At 34.9% G+C, this 21,054-nt stretch overlaps 1 protein-coding gene across 1 annotated transcript in view; it reads right to left on the minus strand.

The window, feature by feature from the left end:
• The window catches only part of ADAMTS6 (ADAM metallopeptidase with thrombospondin type 1 motif, 6), a 292,310-nt gene extending 276,296 nt beyond the window's left edge, over positions 1-16,014 (minus strand). The window contains exons 1-3 of the mRNA XM_008567759.1: positions 15,918-16,014; positions 8,859-9,235; positions 5,859-6,223 (exon numbers count right to left, since the gene is read on the minus strand). Coding sequence (XP_008565981.1) covers positions 5,859-6,223; positions 8,859-8,955 — 462 coding nt within the window. The 5' untranslated portion in view covers positions 8,956-9,235; positions 15,918-16,014. The remainder of the gene's footprint in view (positions 1-5,858; positions 6,224-8,858; positions 9,236-15,917) is intronic.
• Between the last annotated feature and the right edge of the window lie 5,040 nt (positions 16,015-21,054).

Consider the following 21,054-nt stretch of genomic DNA (forward strand, 5'->3'; position numbering starts at 1 on the left):
CTACCATAATTTCACAATAGTGATGAATAAAAATAACGTTTTAAGAAACTTGCAAACACTGTAATATGATGTGAAAATATCTGTGATTTCTATTGGAGATAAGATCACAGGTACTATTGTTACTCTATTGGTTTGTTACCTATTTTTATAATTGAAAGAAATGTTAAATTTCAGTTAAGAATTAGTAAATAAAGATGTAATTTTTCCCCATTCCAGTTCACAAACCCCATGCATTTCATCCATGGACCTAAGTTAAGAACTCTTTCCAGCACTGTCCCTCTAATATCTCAACTCCAAAAGACAATCTTTTTATCCCACCAGGACCCATAATTCTCCACATCTCTCTGACATCCCTGACCTCCTGGAATACCCTAAGCCTCAGTTCTTAGACCTTTTCTCTATTCTACCTATGGTCCCCCCACTAAGCAATTTCATATAATCTCTTGGCTTCAAATGTCATCTATATATTGATTATTCCTAAATTATAACTCTATAATTCATATCTCTCCCTTTGAACTCCAGACTAGCGTATCCAACATCCTATGCAACATCTCAAGTTTAACACGCCCAACCAAACTCATGACATATACCTCCCAATCTACTCCTCTAACAGCTTTTCCATCTTCATTAATGCTTGAGTCTTTCTCATCTCAACTGATGGCTGTTACATTCTTCTAGTTGCTCAAGCTTCAAGCTTAGAGATATAACTGATTTTATCCTGTGTCCTCTAAAACCTTACATCTGGCCCCCAGTTCCCTTTCTGATCTCACCTTCCATTACTCTCCTCTCATTCACTTAGCTATAGCCATAGTGGCCTCCCTGTTGTTTCTCAAACACTCTCAGATCAGACCTTTGTACTTGAAAATTTCCTCCTAGAAATCTTATCCTTCAGATGCCAGCATTTCCTTCCTCATTTCCATTAAGGTCTTTGCTCAATATTTTTTTCTTCTTAGCACTTATCACTATCCAACATATTGTAATTTTTATTTATTTATCTTATTGTGTGTTTCCTCCTCTGCTAGAATGCAAGATATATGATAACAGGGATTTTTGTTTTCTTCACTGTTATACTCCTAGCCTATAATAGAACAATGCCTATTATATGGTAGGTACTTATAAGTATTTAGTGAGTGAATGAATGAATGAATAATGAAAAAGGGGGAAAGGCAACTGTGGACATAATTAAATGAACAAAAGGTCTACTGTGGTCACTGGGCTCTTCTAATTAGTTATATGATCTTTAATATCTTCAGAGGGAGAGAGGGGGGGGGTTGGGAAGTGATACGTCAGGCAAAGGGCATAAAGAAATATCACGATTTGTAAAAATGAATATACTAATAATAAATCAAATTTTTTAAAAAATATATCTTCCAAGGGATAGAAGAAATTGTTTTTCAAGAAATAAGAATGAGATGTGAGGAAACTAAAGCAGAAAGTTCTCTTTAAAATTAGAAATACAACTGCTGTAATTTTTAAATCAACTGAAGGAAAAGAAGGCAAAATTAAGGAATATTCATAGAACTTAGAACACAATAACAGCAAAAAGATTGAAAAAAAGGAGAAAGATAATAGAAGCAGAGAACCAGTTCCAGAAAGACAGAACAGGGGAGCAGGGGGAAAGAAAAAAATAAGCAGTGTAATTCTTTTCCTTTTTTTAATATATAAAACCATATAGGTAAATTTAGATAAATTTTATACCCTATGTATTCTCTTACCCAATTCCACCATCTGCAGTTCTTAAGGAAAATGACTTTTGAACCTAGAATTTCACATTTAGCTTAATTATTAATCAAACATGAGGGCAACGTAAAGTCATTTTCAAATAGGCAAGGACTCAGAAATTTTACTTCCCAGGTACCTGTTCTGAGGTAATAATTGAAAGATGTTCTCTAAGAAAACCAGGATGCAAACTCAGAAAGATGTGGAACTAACCTAGGAAAGAGGCCTCAAGATGAGAGATGTGTAGTAGCGTAAGAAATTAATTAACCAGTAGGCTCCAAGAAAAATGCCTCCAAAGAATAAGTGGAATGTATTTCTAGCAATAGATAGAAGGATGAAGGAACTGGATAATATTGGTCATTTCATAAAGAAATGACATATTTTTTTCTCAACATAAGAAAAAAATAAAAGTAATGGGAAAGTCCAGAAAAACAAACCCAGGATAAGAAAACCATGGTCCCAACAAAAAGCAAACTAAAATGTGGCTATTTGGAATAACTGGAACACTGTAATGTTAGAAACCTTGCCCTATGAATGGTTCAAGGGTTGTAACACTGAAACTATGGATGAGGAAATATGATTAGAAAACACCAATGATCTCTTCATTGAAAACTACTTAAAGTCATGCATTGCTTAACAACAGGGATAAGTTCTGAGAAACACATTGTTAGGTGATTTCATCCTTGTGTGAAAGTGTATATCATGAAAGGGAACAGCAATGAATTTTCCTGTTATCTACATTGACCACTAGGCACGTGAGTGTGGGCCCTGTAATTATGTTACTAAGACTCTCTGTGCCCCACTTTCTTCATCTGTTAAATAAGGATAAGAATAATGTCACCCCCACAAAATTATGAAAATTAAATAACAGGTAGGGTTTGTGCCTGACACTCAGCAAGCACTCCGTGAATGTTAGCTGTTAATAACTATGACGGAGCTAGGTGGGTATCATTTTTAAATGCAAGAATTCTAAAGTAGACAACAACCTTTTCACTTGGGATCAGACCTAATGTGTCAAATGCTTGGCTTTCTATCTTAAAAGTCTGAACTGCCTTTGGGAGAGTCACCCTGTGGGTAAGTTAGGCACTCCTCCTCAACATATTTTGGAGTAGGTTTTACATAAGCATCACCACAGACACGTGAGTAATGCATTGTGCTACAATGTTATGAAGGCTACAACATCAACAGGAGATAGGAATTCTTCAGCTCTGTTATAATCTTATAGACCTCTGCCACATATGTGGGTCCGTCATTGACTGAAACATTGTTTTGTGGCACATAATTGTATTTTATACAGAACAATTAAAAACAAAATGGATTTTAAAAGGTGGCATTTGAAAAGTGGATTTTTTTCAAAAACTTGTTTACATATTCCATTTTATTAAAAAATGTAACATGATACAAAATAAGAAATGAGATAAAGTTTATTAAAACTGGTGGGTAAAAGGGTGATGAGAAACAGAGTATTTTATATAGTCTCAAAATATCTGCTCACAAATTCCTTATTAATTGCCAAAGGGAAAATAGTAACTTTAGTGTACATACCTGGCAGACCACACCTTAATCAAGTAATCAAGCTTAGTTAACATGGACCATGTAGTTTCAATAAGAAATAAAGTAAAACAGAAAGGTGTTAACAAATAGAGAGAAGGGCCGGCCCGGGGCTCACTTGGGAGAGTGTAGTGCTGATAACACCAAGGCCAGGGGTTCGGATCCCTATACAGGGATGGCCGGTTAGCTCACTTGGGAGAACGTGGTGCTCACAACACCAAATCAAGGGTTAAGATCCCCTTACCGGTTATCTTTTTATTAAAAAAAAAAAAAATACAAAGAAAGAGAACAATAGACAGAAACTCTCAATGAAGACGAAGAATACATGGTTGACACTCTGCCATCTTCTTAAATGTAGAAAAGGAGGTTCCATTTTCAACCTACTCTCCATTTTGACTCATCAAACACCATCTTTTACAACATCGTAAACACTCTCATTAGTGATTCTCAAGTTACTTATTTCCAGAATTGAATTCTCTTCTAAATTTCAGAGCTATATTTCCCAAATGCCACTAGACATCTACCCTTTATTTATTCAGATTGCTAACATTTACTATATCAAAGGCATTCTCTTTATCTTCTCCAATCTGGCACTCCTTGGCACTCCTTCTTAACTAGTAATATTCATATACACCTTTATCCAAAAGAGAAATCTCAGCTATCTTCAATTATTTTCTCTCTTTTATCCCACACGTAGTTCAGTTCTCTTTCAATTTTTTAAATTATTATTAAATATGTACTATGTACCATCTGCCTTATGTCAGGAAGAAAGGAATAACATGACACAAATCTTCTAAATTTTCTCACCGAAATGTAGTTCAAATTCATTCTATCTTCTCCATTCCCAGTGCCATAGTCTTTGTATAGGCCCTCATTATTTCCTACATGGTCTAACTCATTTTCATATATCCAATCACTGCTCCTCCCACAAATCCCACACTGAAATTAGTTTTGTTTTTTCTGAATCTCAAATTTGCTCATTTCACTGCCATATTAAAACTAGCATTGGCATAATTAATGTTAATGCCAAATGTAAAGGGCTTAGTCAATGACTAGGAGCAATAGTTTTCTATCATAATTAACAGCAAGTGTCATTTTAACATATAAGAAGTCTTAGAACACAGTTATTTTGGATAATTTTATTCAAAAAGATAAGTCTGTTATATATATAAAGTCCTAACACTGCTTATAGAGAAAGAAACTAGCAATAAATGTATTGAATATGTCTATTTATAGGAATTAAACCCAAATCTTAAAATCTAAGTAATTATTTTAGCTCATTTTACTTAACGGTTATAGGAAATGGAAAATCTGAGCAAATTCTTACATATACCTATAGTGAAAGTTTTTCTCCATATTGTAGTTCTTGATTGTCCTTTCAAATTTAAAACTTATTTAAACTCAATTCTAATTGTATAGTTAGTTTATATTAAAGTATAAATAAGAATGAATATGGGTATGTTATAAAAAGAAAGAAAATAGTTTCTGAAAATTTGACTTGGGCATCAAAATGTTATCTTCTTTTACACAGATAAAGATTTAATGGAACATCTACATTAGCCTGAACAGGGTAAAATTAGAAGAGGAAGTATGGGAATATGCTTTGTTCTGCAACCATTATTGTATGCAACTTTGTTTTGGTTTTGACCTTTGGATAGGCAAAGATTTTTCTTTTTTTTTTTTTCAGTAGACTTTATTTTTTAGAGAGGTTTTGGGATCACAGCAAAATTGAGCAGAAGGTACAGAGATTTCCCATATGCCTCCTGCTCCATACATGCACAGCCTTCACCACTATTAACATCCCCCACCAGATTGGCATATTTGTCACAATTAATGAACCCACATTGACTCATCATTATCACCCAAAGTCCATAGTTTATATTAGGTTTACTCTTGGTGTTTTACATTCTATGGGACAAATGCATAATGACATGTATCCACCATTACAGTATCCTGTATGCAACTTTGAACTGTGTATTTACCATTAGACTAGAATGCACTCACATGCCCAGCATAAACCCTGTACTCTTAGACCTATTTTCTAAGTAAAATAAGATGTACTACCAATCTTCATATAAATGTAGGAAAAATTATTTCATAGACATTGGTATAAGATATTTTGCTTCAAGAACTTGCAACCATAAGTAGGTCATAGTAATTTTAAGCTATGTTACCTACCAGTAAAAGATATTATAAAAAAAAAACCTAAAGAGGTAATCAATGTCATGGTTTCCTGGCATAATAGACACATATAGACAAATATACCCTGAAACTCTTCACCAATTACTTAGTTTTGTTTATGCATAAAGATATACCTTATTTGAACAGAAAAACTTAAATCTAAAATGAAACCTGAGGTTTCATTCATTCCTCTACTAAAAGAGTTTTAAAAGCTGTTCTTTGAAAAGTCAATACAAACATTATTAAAAAGACAATCAAAAGCAAAGGCAACAGAAATAACAAAAAATTTTAGACTAATACCTTCCTACTTAAACAACCTATACATATATTTTTTTAACATGAAGAAAGACATTTATATTGTAAACTTATTTTCCCATCAGAAATTTAAAATTAGAACATCTACTTACCAATCCAACACAGTTGCTTAAAGCCACTTTAGTTGTACTATGTTGATCTTGCAAGTATCCTGTGTAATGACAGTTGTCTACAAAATTATGTTTCCACTTGGGTCCATCTTTTCCCCAATATTCTACTGTAAAATGCTTGGACACAAAATCTGTATTGAGAGTCAAGTTTAGATGAAAGTGCTTGCCATAGGCTGAAAGTTTATAAAATAACTTAGATACTGCCTGCTGTGGATCAATAGAGTGCATACTCCGTCTTCTCCTTGAGTGTTTATCATTTTTCACAGTAAAGCTGAGAAAAGCTCCATTTTGATCAACCCTTATTGGAATAGTTAGCTGGTAGTGTTCAAGATAAGTCAGGAATTCCTCTTTGTAATCACAAGACAGAGAATCCAGAAAAAACACAAAGAAGAAAAGAAAATTTATCAGAACAAAAAAGTAGCAATATAAGCAATAACTATGCCAGTTAAAAGTATTCATCATTACATGTGAGGTATGGACAAAACAATGTTACATTAAACAAAAATGAAAGAGTAAAAGTTTAAAATCTAAAGATTAATTAAGTTCCAATATTTCATTCCTTATTAAAAATTATTCGTGAACTTTTTTTAAATTTAATTTTTGAAACATGGATTTTAAGAGCTAATTCCTATAGGAAGTATTAAAATTTTACATTAAAATAAAAAACAATGGAAAATACACATATGTAAAAGAACAAAGTTTAGCTCAGATAAACTATGTTTTTGAAAGTTATTCAAAAGAGCTTATTTAGAATCCCTACAGACTATAGGAAGTATTAAAATTTTACATTAAAATAAAAAACAATGGAAAATACACATATGTAAATGAACAAAGTTTAGCTCAGATAAACTATGTTTTTGAAAGTTATTCAAAAGAGCTTATTTAGAATCCCTACAGACTTGTAGAAATTATTTTTTAAATAATCAATGGGAATGTAAAATGCTGCATCTACTTTGGAAAATTGTCTGACAGTTCCTCAAAGTGATAAACATGGCATTACCACATGATCCAGTAATTCCACTCTTAGGTATATATACAACAGAAATAGAACAGACATCCACATAAAAACTGTACATGAATGTTCACACCAGCATTATTCTAATAGCCAAAAAGGGGAAATAATCAAATTTCCATCAGTTGATGAATCAATAAACAAAATGTGGTATATCCACACAATCAAATATTATTCTGTGATAAAAAAAAGAATGCAGTACTGATACATGCTACAACAAGAATGAACCTTCATAATCAAAGTTCATTATCTAATATTAAAAACATCACACTAAGTAAAAGGAGCCAGTCACAAAAGTCCACACATTATTTGATCCCATTTATATAAAATATCCAGAATAGGTAAATCTCTAGAGACAGAAGTTTAGAGGTTTAGACATAGCATAGGGCTGGGGGTGGAGGTGGTTTGTAGGGAATTGGGGAGTGACTGCTAATGGGTACAGAGTTTCTTCTGGGAGTGATGAGAATGCTTTAAAATTGATTGTGGTGATGGATGTACAACTCTGAAAATGCTAAAAACCATTTAATTTTACACTTGAAATGGGTGAATTATATGGTATGAGTATTTCAATAAAGCTGTTAAAAAATCATGAGATTAACTAAAAATTCAAAGGACTATTAAATTTTTCTCACTCACATGTACTAAATATTACCCACCTACCTTCTTAGCCATACGTTCCTTCAGCTAGGTTCGCCACTAAGGGAAACCAAATGTCTGCCCATTGCATCACTGTCTATATATAGACTTTACCAGCAAATATAAAATCCCATGAAACCATAACCAAATGGAAATACATTAAAAGACAGTATTCAGGCCGGCCCGTGGCTCACTTGGGAGAGTGTGCTGCTGAGAACACCACGGCCCCAGGTTCAGATCCTACACAGGGATGGCCGGTTAGCTCACTGGTTGAGCGTGGTGCTGACAACACCAAGCCAAGGGTCAAGATCCCCTTACCTGTCACCTTTTTAAAAATAAATAAATAAATAAAAAATAAAAGACAGTATTCATTTCACTTCTTATAAATAAGAGTTCATATTAAATGCCATGGCTGTGTTCATCTGAGTTGAGAGCCACACTCTTTACACATGAACTTCTAGACATATACATCAATCTATCATAGTCTTGAAAATCTGGCTCATCAGCACCAAAAAATGATCTGTTACTATGCATTCATGGGAGGAAAATACAGAAGATATGCCTTTCAATAATTCTATAAGGATTGAACTAGTCCATGGAAAACAAAGTGACATTACTCCTGGGATATTCTTTGTTAAGGTTATTTCTAAAATATAAAGTTCAATTCTAGATTAAATTTACAAAGATGCGAATTTGAAAAGTTGAACTTCCTATAACCCTCACTCTTTTACCCAGATACTAGTCCTTAGATCAGAATTCTTATGTTTAGAAAAGCATTTTTTCACAAAAGGTCCATATAAAATGGGTCCTATATCTGAATTTACAAAGATGCGAATTTGAAAAGTTGAACTTCCTATAACCCTCACTCTTTTACCCAGAGACTAGTCCTTAGATCAGAATTCTTATGTTTAGAAAAGCATTTTTTCACAAAAGGTCCATATGAAATGGGTCCTATATCAGAATTTATCTGATTTCTTCCTCTTCTACAACATAAACCTTTGGATTCTCTTTGAACACGACCTTGTCCATAAACCCTTTCAATGAATAAGCCTATTATTAAAGTTTAAGATTCAGAAGAACAAGGGGCCTAGGGCCTACGTTTTCCAGGAAAGACCAGTCCACTCTAAAATTCACCATACATTAAATACAAGTAGGACAAGTTAAACAGACTCTTAGAGCCCTTAACCTTTATAAAACTAGCACTGAATTAAGTAGGCCTCCATTCCTATCAATACGTATCCCAAAAAAGTGTTCATCTAAACTAAATATTCAGAACCTTTTCTTGCTTGATTAATAGCAATATTTTTTGTCAGTTTCAAAAGCAGGAATCCTACCTTGAGAACTGTATGAAAGCCTGTGGTCACTATGAAACTCCGATGAAGCCATGATGAGGCTCAAAATCCAGGTCAACGTCTTCCACAAAATTTCCATAATTTAGAAAACGGGATGAATTTTTGGAGGGCTACCTATGTGTTAGAGAGTCAATGTCATACCAAAGTCGAAGCATAACAATTTTATTTCTTTAAAACTTCTTGCAAATTAGTTATTAGGTGTTCCACTGTTTAACAAGTACTTTTTTCCAACATCCCATACTTTCTTCTAAATCTGGATTCATTTTCTCAATCCAAAATGAAAGAAATAATGATGGTAAAAAATTTTCATAAGCAAAGCATTAGGCTGATTAGTTACTAAAGTATGGCCATTTTTTAACCTAGAAAAACAAAAAAATTTAAATTAACTGAAAAATATCCTGAATGAAGCAACCTACTATATACTACTGAATGTTTGCTAAAGGACAAAATAACTAAATATACTTAAATTAGTTACTGTTGTTCTTTTTAGTCCAAATAAACATTCACAAGATTAAACACAGAATTAGAGACCTAAATGGTTAGCAGGATAACGCCAGAGCTAGTTAATAAGTCAAAGAAGGAATCTGAAGAAGAATCACAATTCTTTTTTAAAAACTTGCAAGACAACAACGGATGGGTACAGTGAGCTAACTTCCTTTCAATCAAATAAAAAGTAGACGGTCTTCACAATCTAAAGTTCATTATATGTAAGTAACAAACTATATGATCTCTTTCTTAACATGCTTTTAAAGCATACTCATATTCAGAAATTGTTGTGTTCCTTTATGAGGCATCTATCATTTATTCTGACAAAGTAGATCTACAAATACAGAGTGACATTTAGCAGCTGTATCTGAACACCCAGACAGTATCACAAACTGAACTTCTAAAAAGCTTAGCCATATTTACTGTAACCCTTGACATTATCTGGAAGTCTTATATGACTTATAAGGCAACTCATATGAGGTAACTTCAACTCTCTAGAATATAACTGAAAAGAAAAAAAAAATTTAACATCATTTCAGGTACCACAACAGATTTCAAGTCCTGTCCCATGTTCTTTACTTTCAGCTAACAATTTCACTCATGTACTCACATTTTATACAGAATACTAGCTTACTTGGCTACCCAATTTCCCAGCATACAGCATATTAGAAGAATAAAATAACTAAGGAACTAAAAACAAGCTCACTAACAGCAAAACAGTGACCAAAAAAAACTAAAAAGTAGTTTTAGAACCCCAAAGTAACATAGTTTGGGATAGAGGTAAATGGTTCTTACATAGTTTAACAGTTTCTATTGTGTGTATAACTGTGTTATAGCTCAACATCTGATATTCATAATACTCTGCCTGAGTCAGGAATAAAAAGTTGAACTACTTTTAATACGATAAATTACTGTTAATACTATAGGGAAGTACACAAAAGATATTAGAAAGATTTTCATCCCAAATTCCTAATACAAGTATATGGGATTATCATATAATAAATGCTTATTACATATTTGTTGGTTCAAAAAATGGGTAAGTGAGTGAATAAATGAATAGTGGTTAAAACAAATCACTTTAGGCATATAAAAGAATATTTGTAGTTAACTGGAAAATTAACTTCATTCCCTATGGTGCTAGAAATATTGGTTATTACAGCATATAAAATAATCGCAACAATTTAAAATTTGTTACATCTGTTTCTACAAGTTATTAAACTGCTAACCCATGGAATAACTAATTCATTAATCAACAAATATTGTCTTACTTTGTTTAAAAGATAATGTTGTAATGACATCAGGATACATAAAAGAATCAAGGGATACAGCAAAGATTAAGACACAATCCTTGCCCTTGGGGGGAGCTCATGATCTAAATAATGAAGAAAAATTAAAGGCACAGTAACAAATGCCATAAAAAAGTTATGAAAAGGTGTTAACGGGAGTTTAGATGAGGGAGATGACTTCTGGGTCAGAAAGATGAATTAAGGAAAGTTTATGAAAAAAGTAGCATTTGAGATAGGTCCTTGAAGATGAACAGAATTTCACAAGTCAAATTGCAGGAGGGAATCTTTACGAATAGATGAAATACATTCCACAAAGTCTAGATGGCAAGAAAAAAAATCAGAAATAGTAAATAATATTAGTAATAAAAATAATAGTAAATTTGGTTCCTATGCAGAAGACTAACAGGTAATGTCTGGAAATGTAGTTTAAGGTCTGGCCAAAAATAAAGAACTTTAAATATATATTATTTCTTTTAGTCTTCACAACAACCTTATGAAGTAGGTATTATTGCCCCTGCAGCAATAATAAACGATCCTGCCTCCTGATATCCATGCCCTTGTGTAATTCCCGACCCTTCAATAATTTGCTTCTAACCAACAGAATACCTCAATGTTGAGGGGATGTCACTTCCATGATTAGATTACAAAAGATTCTGGCTTCCATCTTGCTAGCAGACTCTCTCCCTTGTTGGCTTATATGAAGCAAGCTGGCATATGGATGGAGAAGCCCACATGGAAAGGAACTGAGAGCATCCTCCAGACATCACCAACAAGAAACTAGGGCCCTAGGTCAAATAGCATGCAAGAAACTGAATCCTGCCCACTAATATGTAAGCTTAGAAGCTGATTCTTCCCCAGTGCAGCCTTCTGTGGAGATTCTAGAGCTTGTCAACAATTTGACTGAAACCTCATGAGAGACCCTGAAGCAGAGGACATAACTAAGCCATGCCCAGACTTCTGACCCACAGAAACTGTGCAATAATAAATGTATGTTAAGTCACTAAGTTTATGGTAACTTGTTACACAGCAATTGATAACTAATACAGCTGCCAATTTACGGATAAAGAAGTTGAAGCTCAGAGAGGTCACACAGCTAGAGAACAGCAGAGCTCAAATTCACACAAGACTATCTGGCTCTAAAGTCTAAATTAGCTGCATTACAAGGGGTCTTCAAAAAGTGCATGGAAGGTTTCATATTATCTTTTAATTCAATTTGTCCATGAACTTTTTGAAATAACTTCATATATCACACTTCCAGTTTAAGGCACTACTAACTTAAAAGTTCAATAGCAGTTGCATACAACCAATCTCAAGTTTGGTTAGTTAATGTGAATAGTTTTTAGCAACTTCATATACAACAATTATTTCATCTAGAAATTACTTTTACAATGATTTAGGCAAGACAGCAGGCTCTATATATCCTTCTCAGGCAAAAATCTAAAAAGAGATTAAGTCACCCCATTATTCATAACAGTAATGTAAAGAATCCAGTTATGTTGGTTTCCAACCTACTTACATACAGTCTCCATACTCCAAGCCTTCCCATGAGATATTAAAGTACAATTATTGCTTCATAAACAACATTCATTTATATTGTTTTTTTTTTCAAATCACTAGAGTGTTTTGAATAATAATGACTGACATTAAATGAGTCCCTCATATACTTTAAATTGTAATCTCTCTTTAAAAAGAAATATATAATTAACACATTTGAGTTAATTTTCTTGTAGTGGTAATAGATTTGTACTGAATCATTCATCCTTTTCCTCCTATTTTCCTGAGCTTTGAAACTAATAACAAACTTACAATACAGTTGGCTAGGTTTAGGGAATAACTATTTTTCCCGTTTGAGCAATTTCCTGCTCTTCACAGTTTTGTAACCTTCATTCTTAGCCTTACTAACGCTGTCCTGTAAACACTCAGTTAACTATGCCAGTAGCATTGAGAGAAAAAGTAATATGTAACTGTTTGGCCAGAAGTAGACTGACATATGATTTAAGGATTTGCAGTAAAAAGGGCACTGGTGCATAGAAGAAAGAGTAAGGGCTTTGAAGTTAAACCAGAATTACAGTATTGATTCCACCACTAGGTACAGTATCTGGTACATGGACACTGAATAAATTTGAGTTTCCTTCTCCTTTCTCACTCTTTCCCTCACTCTCTACTTTCTTTCAAGCCTCCAGTGCTCAGTGGAGGAACTTAACACTAAGCAAGTGAGTTGGCTAGAATTCAACTAAAATTAACACAACCGACATGTCTAATCACTCTTAGTCACCTACATGATAAAAGTGAACGGGTTAACCTACTTTCTGACATTTAGGGAGGTTAATCTGGACACCATAAACAAATATATATAGGCTCTGATTTATCCAGATATGGTTTCCAAAGTTCAGACTAACATTTATATACTAGACAATTGCCCAGAAATCATAATGCATTAACCTTTGAATTATAATAGCAGAAGTATTACTATGTTACGAAAAGCACAAAGGCTTTGAGTCCTGGGCTGACCCCAAGTTACTTAACCTCTCTGGATCTGGTTCCTCATCTATAAAATTATGATAATGATATCTACCTTACAGAGACTTGTTGAGAAACTAAATTAGGTTACACATGATATAAAATGTCTGCATAATTCATTTTAATGGCTCAATAAATGTTAGCTCTCCTCCCTTCATTATCCAACATCACTTTTCAAAGGCCTTCAAAAATAGTTTCATGTTCCTCTTTCCCTCAAAAATGTGGAATAGTTAGATATGATGATGGGGTCCATCAACTAGGTTGCATTGCCTTTTAAAGAAAACAGTAAAGAACTTAGGTCATAATAATTGTACTCATAACTATTTTAAATTTGAAAACAGAATCAAAACTTCCCTTTTACTTTGATTTCACATATGCTTTTTTTCTCTAATACAAATGCACAAGCCAGTAAAGTTAAGAGATCATTTACCTGCTTCCATGGATCAAATCCACACTAGCTAAGTAGAAATAAGATCAGACAACTTACACTACAGTGATTCCCTCAGTAGTCTGCCCTAGTTGAAGGGTAGTACATGTCTTTTTCCTCTATCATCTTTATTCCCCATTTACACGATCTGGGAGTAGCTAAGGTAATAATTTCCTCGCATGAACTATTATTATGGAGCTAAAGAACATATATAACATCCTTCTCAACTGCTTTCATCCATCCTAACTCTGGTTATTTATTTTAAGGTTGATTGGGTCTCATGGAAGAAGCAACAATACCATGCTCCCGTCAGGTACTTCATTTTATACGTGAAAATTAACTTCTCATTTCATTTTCCAATTATTTTCTCAACAAATACTTATGATCACCTACTGTATGCTAAGGACCTGACTAGGCTCTAAATATAAAGGTTTCCGGATCATTTACAAACTTAATGAGATTGATTTCCAAGGAAAGGTAGAATTAAACACATAAATCAGCCAAAATTTATCTATCAAAAAAAGCAAATGAGCCAAAAGCAAAAAATACTAAACACAATTTACAAAAATTGAGCTCTAAATTACATAACTTAGTCCCAAACTTTTTTTTTCCAGATAACAAGGTAAGTATACATTATCTGTATTATAACTCTTCCTGAAAAACAGAAAAAACACCTTTTTATCTTTAGCTTAGCCCAAAATGTTGTTAATCAACCATACTTTTGGTAGAACCAAGAAAGCTATCCACCTCCTTCCCTCTTTTTTCTTCCCCTTAAAAATATTATAAATATGCTGTTTACTTCTCAGTATATTAACTCTTTTCATTCTCTCACTAAAGTCACCAACAGGATAAGATTTAGCATAGCAGCCCATCCTAAACCACTAGTAGTACTAGTGGTTGCTAAGGAAATGAGGAAGTGATAAGAAGACAAGAGTAGGAATTAATCTACAGGTATTGGACCAGACATGAAAAGTATTACAATATTTCAGGTCTTGAGGTTAGAGGTTTTCCTCTTGGGAATCACAAAAATATTAATACCACTACAAATATTTCATTTGGTGCCATGTGTGGCAAATGAATAAATTTGATTTGCTTGAAATCAACTTATTTGCCTTTAAATGCTATTCTTCAAAAATCTAAAACACCAGTAATCACATTTTTAAGCACTAAATTAATATAAACCAGACTGCAGCTACCATCTTGGTGAAACACTGGAAAACAATTCTCTCCGAAATTAATTTTCTTAATTTACTTCAACTACACCAGTTTTACATTACATTTCTTTCCTTGTCATGAATTCTGAGAACTGTAATTCCCACATGCAAAACTGTCAGTATAATCAACATAAGCTAAAAACAGAAAGAAAAAAATAAAATCATCCAAAAAATCTGAGCATAAAAGAATATGTTAAAAATCACACTCCAGTGTCTTTTTAAAAGTTCCAAGCAATGATTCGGTTTCCCTTTTTCCTCCCTCTCTCTGCGCCCCCTCACCTCCATCCCTCCACCCCATTCCACTTCGCCCAGACAGAGGGTAACAGTCTGAGCTGCCCTGGTTGAGTTGATCCTAAAGTTAACATTCAGCAGCCCATTTCCAGACAGCAGCGCTAAATCTATTTGGATAAAACGCGTGTGACCCAGACAGTTGGCATTTGGCCCAAACGCGTTGCACCGGCAGCTCAAATAAAAACAAGAGTAAGAAACTCACTCTCTTGTTCCCTCTCAGTGCGCTTTCTCACTCTCTCGCTCTCTTTGCTTCTAGTACAACAAGGAAAGAAATTATCAAAGACAGGAATTGTAGCACAAATGATCAGAAAGAGGTTTTCCAGTACCCCCTCCAGTACTTTTGGTCCCCCTCCCCAATCCCTGAACTTTGGTCCCATACACCATATATACAGACATACCCCGATAAACAAGGCTCCAGAGGGTTATGAGTCTAGCATGTCCCAAGTGGCCAAAAGTAAATCAAAAACACACGCTTCCATCTCTTTGATTAGCCTATTAAGAGCTTAACATATCCTACAGCATTGGAGCTACAGCTAGCACATTAATGCTACCCTCTGAGGCCAGGCATAAAATATGCACTTGTCTGAATACTTAAGACACTGACATGAAACTATAAAATGCAAAAGACTTTTCTGTAAGAAAACTGGAAATCTATTTAAAACACAAACATCATTCTTACTTTCCCGATTACTATTTGGTGATTAGTTAAAACACTGCAATAATCATAATCAAGTCCACTTCACAAAACACGTATATTCATACAATGAAACGGTTTTTTGTTTGTTTTTTGGTTTTTTTTTTTTTCATCATAAAATACTTGCAAGTCCCAGAATTCTATAACCCCCGACTAGTCTGGAGTTTAAAAGATTTCTATCTGTAAAATGAGTTCAATCAAGCTCACTCATTGCCAGAAAAAAAAAAAAAAAAAAAAAAAAAAAAAAAAAAGCACACAGAAAAAAAAAGGTTTCTAAGCGTTATTCGGAAGACAAGCAAAGCACAAGTTAAAAAAAAGAAAAAAGTTTCATTGAATATTGTGAAGTCTTCCTTACCGTTTTCATCTTCAAATTCTGATAAAAAGTAAGTTTCAAACAATAGAGATTGCACGGGACGACTCACGTACTCCCTCTCCTCTCTTTTTTGTCCCCCCCCCGACTCTCCCCCCAACTTTGCAAAGCCACACCAGCCAGTTATTCTGCAGCCAGAATAAAACCCTATAGTCTGGCTAACCCGGGCTTTAGAGAACCGACTTTCCGATTTGGCAGGAAAAGAGATACCTTCAATACATCCAGGCTATCACCCTGAGATGCTGCCTTTGCAAACCCCCTTTCTTCCCCCCCCCCCAAAAAAAAAGGAAAGGAAAAGAGAAAGAAAGGAAGGAAAAAAAGACTTATTGGGGGTGGAAGTGGTGCCCTCTCTTCCTGGACAGCTTAGTGCCTTTGCTATGCAAATAACATGTGCAGAGCATCAAAGGTATCAGGAGAAAAGAAGACAAGAGGAGCAGGAAGGGCAGCAAAGTTTTGTTGAAGTAGCCCTAGATCTCACTACCGGCCCCCAGCCAACTTGAATTGCAGCAGGAGAAAAATTTTGGCAGCTTTTCCTCGGAGGCAGAGCACACTGACGTCAGTCTGCAGATGTGCCTGGGCTACGTCGGGTGCGCATGTGTCCTGGGTCGTCACGTGGAGGGGGAGGGGAGGTAGAGGTACAATCGGGGTAACCAACTACCAGCCATTCAGAAAGGCTTAGACAATGTCAACTTTTCCACCCTGTGAATGAGAAAAATTCTGGCCCCCTCTAACCTCTCTCCCCTACCCCACTCCGCCTCTTCCTCCTCCTCCTCTAACCTCTTTTAGAAATTCTAGCCCGGTTTGTTATAGTTGTTTCTTGGAAAAAGGAAGTGGGGAGCGAGAGGATGAATGACTGTAGATGGACTAATGTCACTGTTAAGATCTCCGGTGTCATTCTCCGTGTATTTTTTGAAGTCCACACAATATGTTAAAAGTCGCACATAAACAGTGCCTTTGAGGGAACTTATGGCAAACTTTAAATCAGTTGAACAGGCATATTTCAAGACTCAGCTACGTGTGTACAAAACGCCTGTGTGTTTTATGTATACTTCAGCAAGTACGGTTACCACAAAAAGGGAAAGTAAACTAAGACCAGCACATTTTCCATATGATTATCGACTTCAGGTTATGTGGAGCTTTAAAAGAAAAAAAAATGTGGGGGAGGAAGGAGCGGAGAGAGAGAGAAGAGAAGCTTGCATTATTTCCAGATGAGGGTGAGACTGGATGGTGTTTTAAAGTGCAACCGGGGAAAAAGCTACAAGTGGAGTGTATTTTTTTATTTTTTGTCAGTACATTGAATGAAATTTCAATGACTGCCCAAATGAAAATAAATCTGAAGTCAGAAACCGCCCCCCCCCAAAAAGGCAAGGGGGAAAAAAAAGGAACCCTGCTGCGATCTCAAGATAAACAAACAAAACCTCAAAACTGGTTCTTCAAGCTTCCCCCATACACACCAGCTGCCAGTCCAGACTTTTGGGATAAAATACCGCTACAATGTTGCACTTTCACTTTCAGTTGCTGGGAGAAAGCCACTGGCATTAAACTGGAGAAAATGCCCAATATATTATCCATGTACTAAGCAAACAAACAAAGTCTGGCACACGAATCGGAAACAGGAAAAAATGTGAAAATAGCTCAGGACAAATGTTGCCTTTCAGCGGTGTAATCTGCTGCATCATTTATCTGTTTCTACCATTGAGTGTAGCGTAGGAGCTATTTCAAAGTTTCAGAGGTTGGGGGAGGGGAAATTGACGCCTTGAAATTCCAGTCCTTAGTTAACGCCAAATCAATTTCCGATGGCCAGAATCCGAGAGGGGAATTGGACCTAAGGGAAGGTGATAAGGAGGAGGATCTTTCTGAATACCTTGACGCCTTGAAATTCCAGTCCTTAGTTAACGCCAAATCAATTTCCGATGGCCAGAATCCGCGAGGGGAATTGGACCTAAGGGAAGGTGATAAGGAGGAGGATCTTTCTGAATACCGGCTCTTAAATTTCAAGCTTCTGTTGACATTATAGCCCATTTGTTTTTTTGTGTTTTTTTCTTTTTTTTCTTCCTACGCCGGAGGTAGTAGGTGTAATTCTGGTGAATCTATGAATAGTTGGCTAAAAGACTGCATGAATCAGACTGAGAACGTCCAAGAATACAGTTACTTCAATTCTTTTTCGAGGGGTGAAAGGGGAAAGTATCTGTTCAGTCAATAGTCCTCATCTTGACCTTAATAAGTAGTATTTGGCGAAATGCCGTTTAAAACGTAGAAATATGTGCTGTGGTTGGAACTGACAGTTTTAAATAAAGATGATTCTTATGAATATGTGTATGTATGTATACATATGTATAATACATGAGGTGGCTAAACCTCATAGCAATAATTGTAAACACCAAAAATAAGAGTGGACACAGAGCTGTTTTTGCATCAAATCACCCATTAAATAGTTGGGAACCTTAACTTTCTTTAATTTTTCAAGAACTGGTAGTAAAGTGCAGCCAGCACAGAAAAGTAAAGTTAAGGTGTAATCATCTATATAAGCTGTCTGAAAAGTTTTATCCTCAGCTAAGATAAACTGCCTTAGGAAGTAGCAGCATTGTACAGGAGCTTATTCAGCGAGACACGGACTTTGGCTAATTACTATTCAAAGAGTGCCATCCTGCGTCTAAACAGAGTAACGCAAAATTTCAAACATTCTTTGTCTCCTCCAAATGATTGAGTTAAGAACACTATAAAGGTGGAAAATAATTATGGTGGGAAATAGGGAAGTGTTAATTTAACTTTATATATGTGTATTTACATGTATTAACATTTTAACTGTATTACATAAAATTTAAAACATCTAAAAAAGTAGAAAAATAGTATAATGCACCTCAATGTAGACATCATCCAGTTTCAACAAGTGTCAAAGCATGACCAATTTTGTATCATCTATATCCCCATTACATCCACCCCACTGGATTATTCTGAAGCCAATCCCAGAATTTATTTTATTGTATCAATTATCTCCCTGCATTTCTAAAATATAAGGGCTAAATAAATAACCACTACCACACCACTATTACTCTTAAAAATTGGTAACTCCTTCATGTGATCAAATATCAGTACTAAGATTTCTTCTCCCTGCATTTCTAAAATATAAGGGCTAAATAAATAACCACTACCACACCACTATTACTCGTAAAAATTGGTAACTCCTTCATGTGATCAAATATCAGTACTAAGATTTCTCAACTGCAAATAAAGCCTTTTTTTAAAAAGCTTCTTTTTACCGGAATCAGGATCTACACATTGCATTGGGTTGATCTATCTCTTATGTCTGTTTAACTTGATTGAAGTAGAATATTCATATGGAAAAAGTGCATAAATAAGTATGTAGCTTGATGACAAATGTTCAGTCTAATCCATTTTCACAAAGTAAACTTGCCTATGTAACTATCACCCTCTTACGTCTCTGTTTAAATTTTTACCTATTTATTTTAATTGACTAATAAAATTGTATATATTTATGGTGTACATGATGTTTTGACATACATATTCATGGTGGAATGGTTAAACCAAGCTATTTAACATATGCATTACCTCACATAACTTATCATTTTTTTGTGGTAAGAACACTAAATAGATTTTTTCTACTCTGTCAGAAATTTTTAATCACAGTTGCCCCTCTATATTTGCAGGTTCCACATTCACAGATTCAACCAACCATATATCAAAAATATTTAAGGAAAAATAAATGGAATATTTAAAGAACTCTCAAAAATCTAGAAAAGACAGGCCAAAAAAATTGGAAAATGGCATGAATAGGCAAGGCACAGGAGCAAGTTTGTTTGTTTTTTAGATTTTTTTTTTTTTTTTTGGCAGCTGGCCAGTAAGGAGTTCTGAACCTGTGACCTTGGAGTTACAAGGATGCACTCTAACAAAGTGAGCAAACCAGCCAGCAAGGAACAAGTTAAAGTCCAATAAATGAATAATGAAGTGTTCAACCTTATTAGTAATCATGGAAAAAGAAATGTTTCTCTTTCATCAGAGTAATAAAAATGCTAAAATTTTATAATATCAAGTGTTGGGGAGTATTTGGAGAACTGGATATCTCATGTACTTTTGATGGAAGTATAAATTAAGTGCAAACACCACAGACAGCATTTTGGCAATACCTAATAAAGAAGATGTGCACAGTCTTTGACCCAGCAATTCCACCTTTAACTAATTCTTAATTCCACCTTTAAGTAATCCACCTTTAAGTAATTCCACCTTTAAGTAATTTCTTAAGTAATTCACCTTAAGAAATTCTCACACATGTGAAATTCTCATTTATAATTATGGCAACATTATCTATAGCAGTGAATAATTGGAAACAACCTAAATGATTATCAATAGGAAATAAATTGTACTCTATTCCTAAAGTGGAAAATTATATGACAGTTAAATGGGTAGACTAAATCTACATGTTAACTTGGATAAATTACGTAACATTGAGATGATATATTGCAATAGGATATATTATGATACAAATTAGAATTAGATATAAACAATATACCATTTATTTAAATTTTTAATAGCACACCAAATATATATCTTTTTTTTTTTTTTCCCTTTCTTCATATCCGGCAACGGATCGCAACCCTCAGTGTCGCGCCCGTACCGGACCGGGACCAGCAACAGGATCGCAAACCTCGGTGTTGCGCCCGCACCTCGCTCAGCCAGTGAGCGGGAACCGGTCTGTATGTGGGATCCGAACCCTCGGCGGAAGCGCCGCCGCGCTCCCAAGCGGCGCACTGTAGCAGTGCGCCACCGGGCCGGCCCCCAAATATATATCTTTTTTTTTTTTTCCCTTTCTTCATATCCGGCAACGGATCGCAACCCTCAGTGTCGCGCCCGTACCGGACCGGGACCATCAAA

This window comes from Galeopterus variegatus, unplaced genomic scaffold (assembly GCF_000696425.1).
Source record: "Galeopterus variegatus unplaced genomic scaffold, G_variegatus-3.0.2 Scaffold343, whole genome shotgun sequence".
NCBI classification, from domain to species: Eukaryota; Metazoa; Chordata; class Mammalia; order Dermoptera; family Cynocephalidae; genus Galeopterus; species Galeopterus variegatus.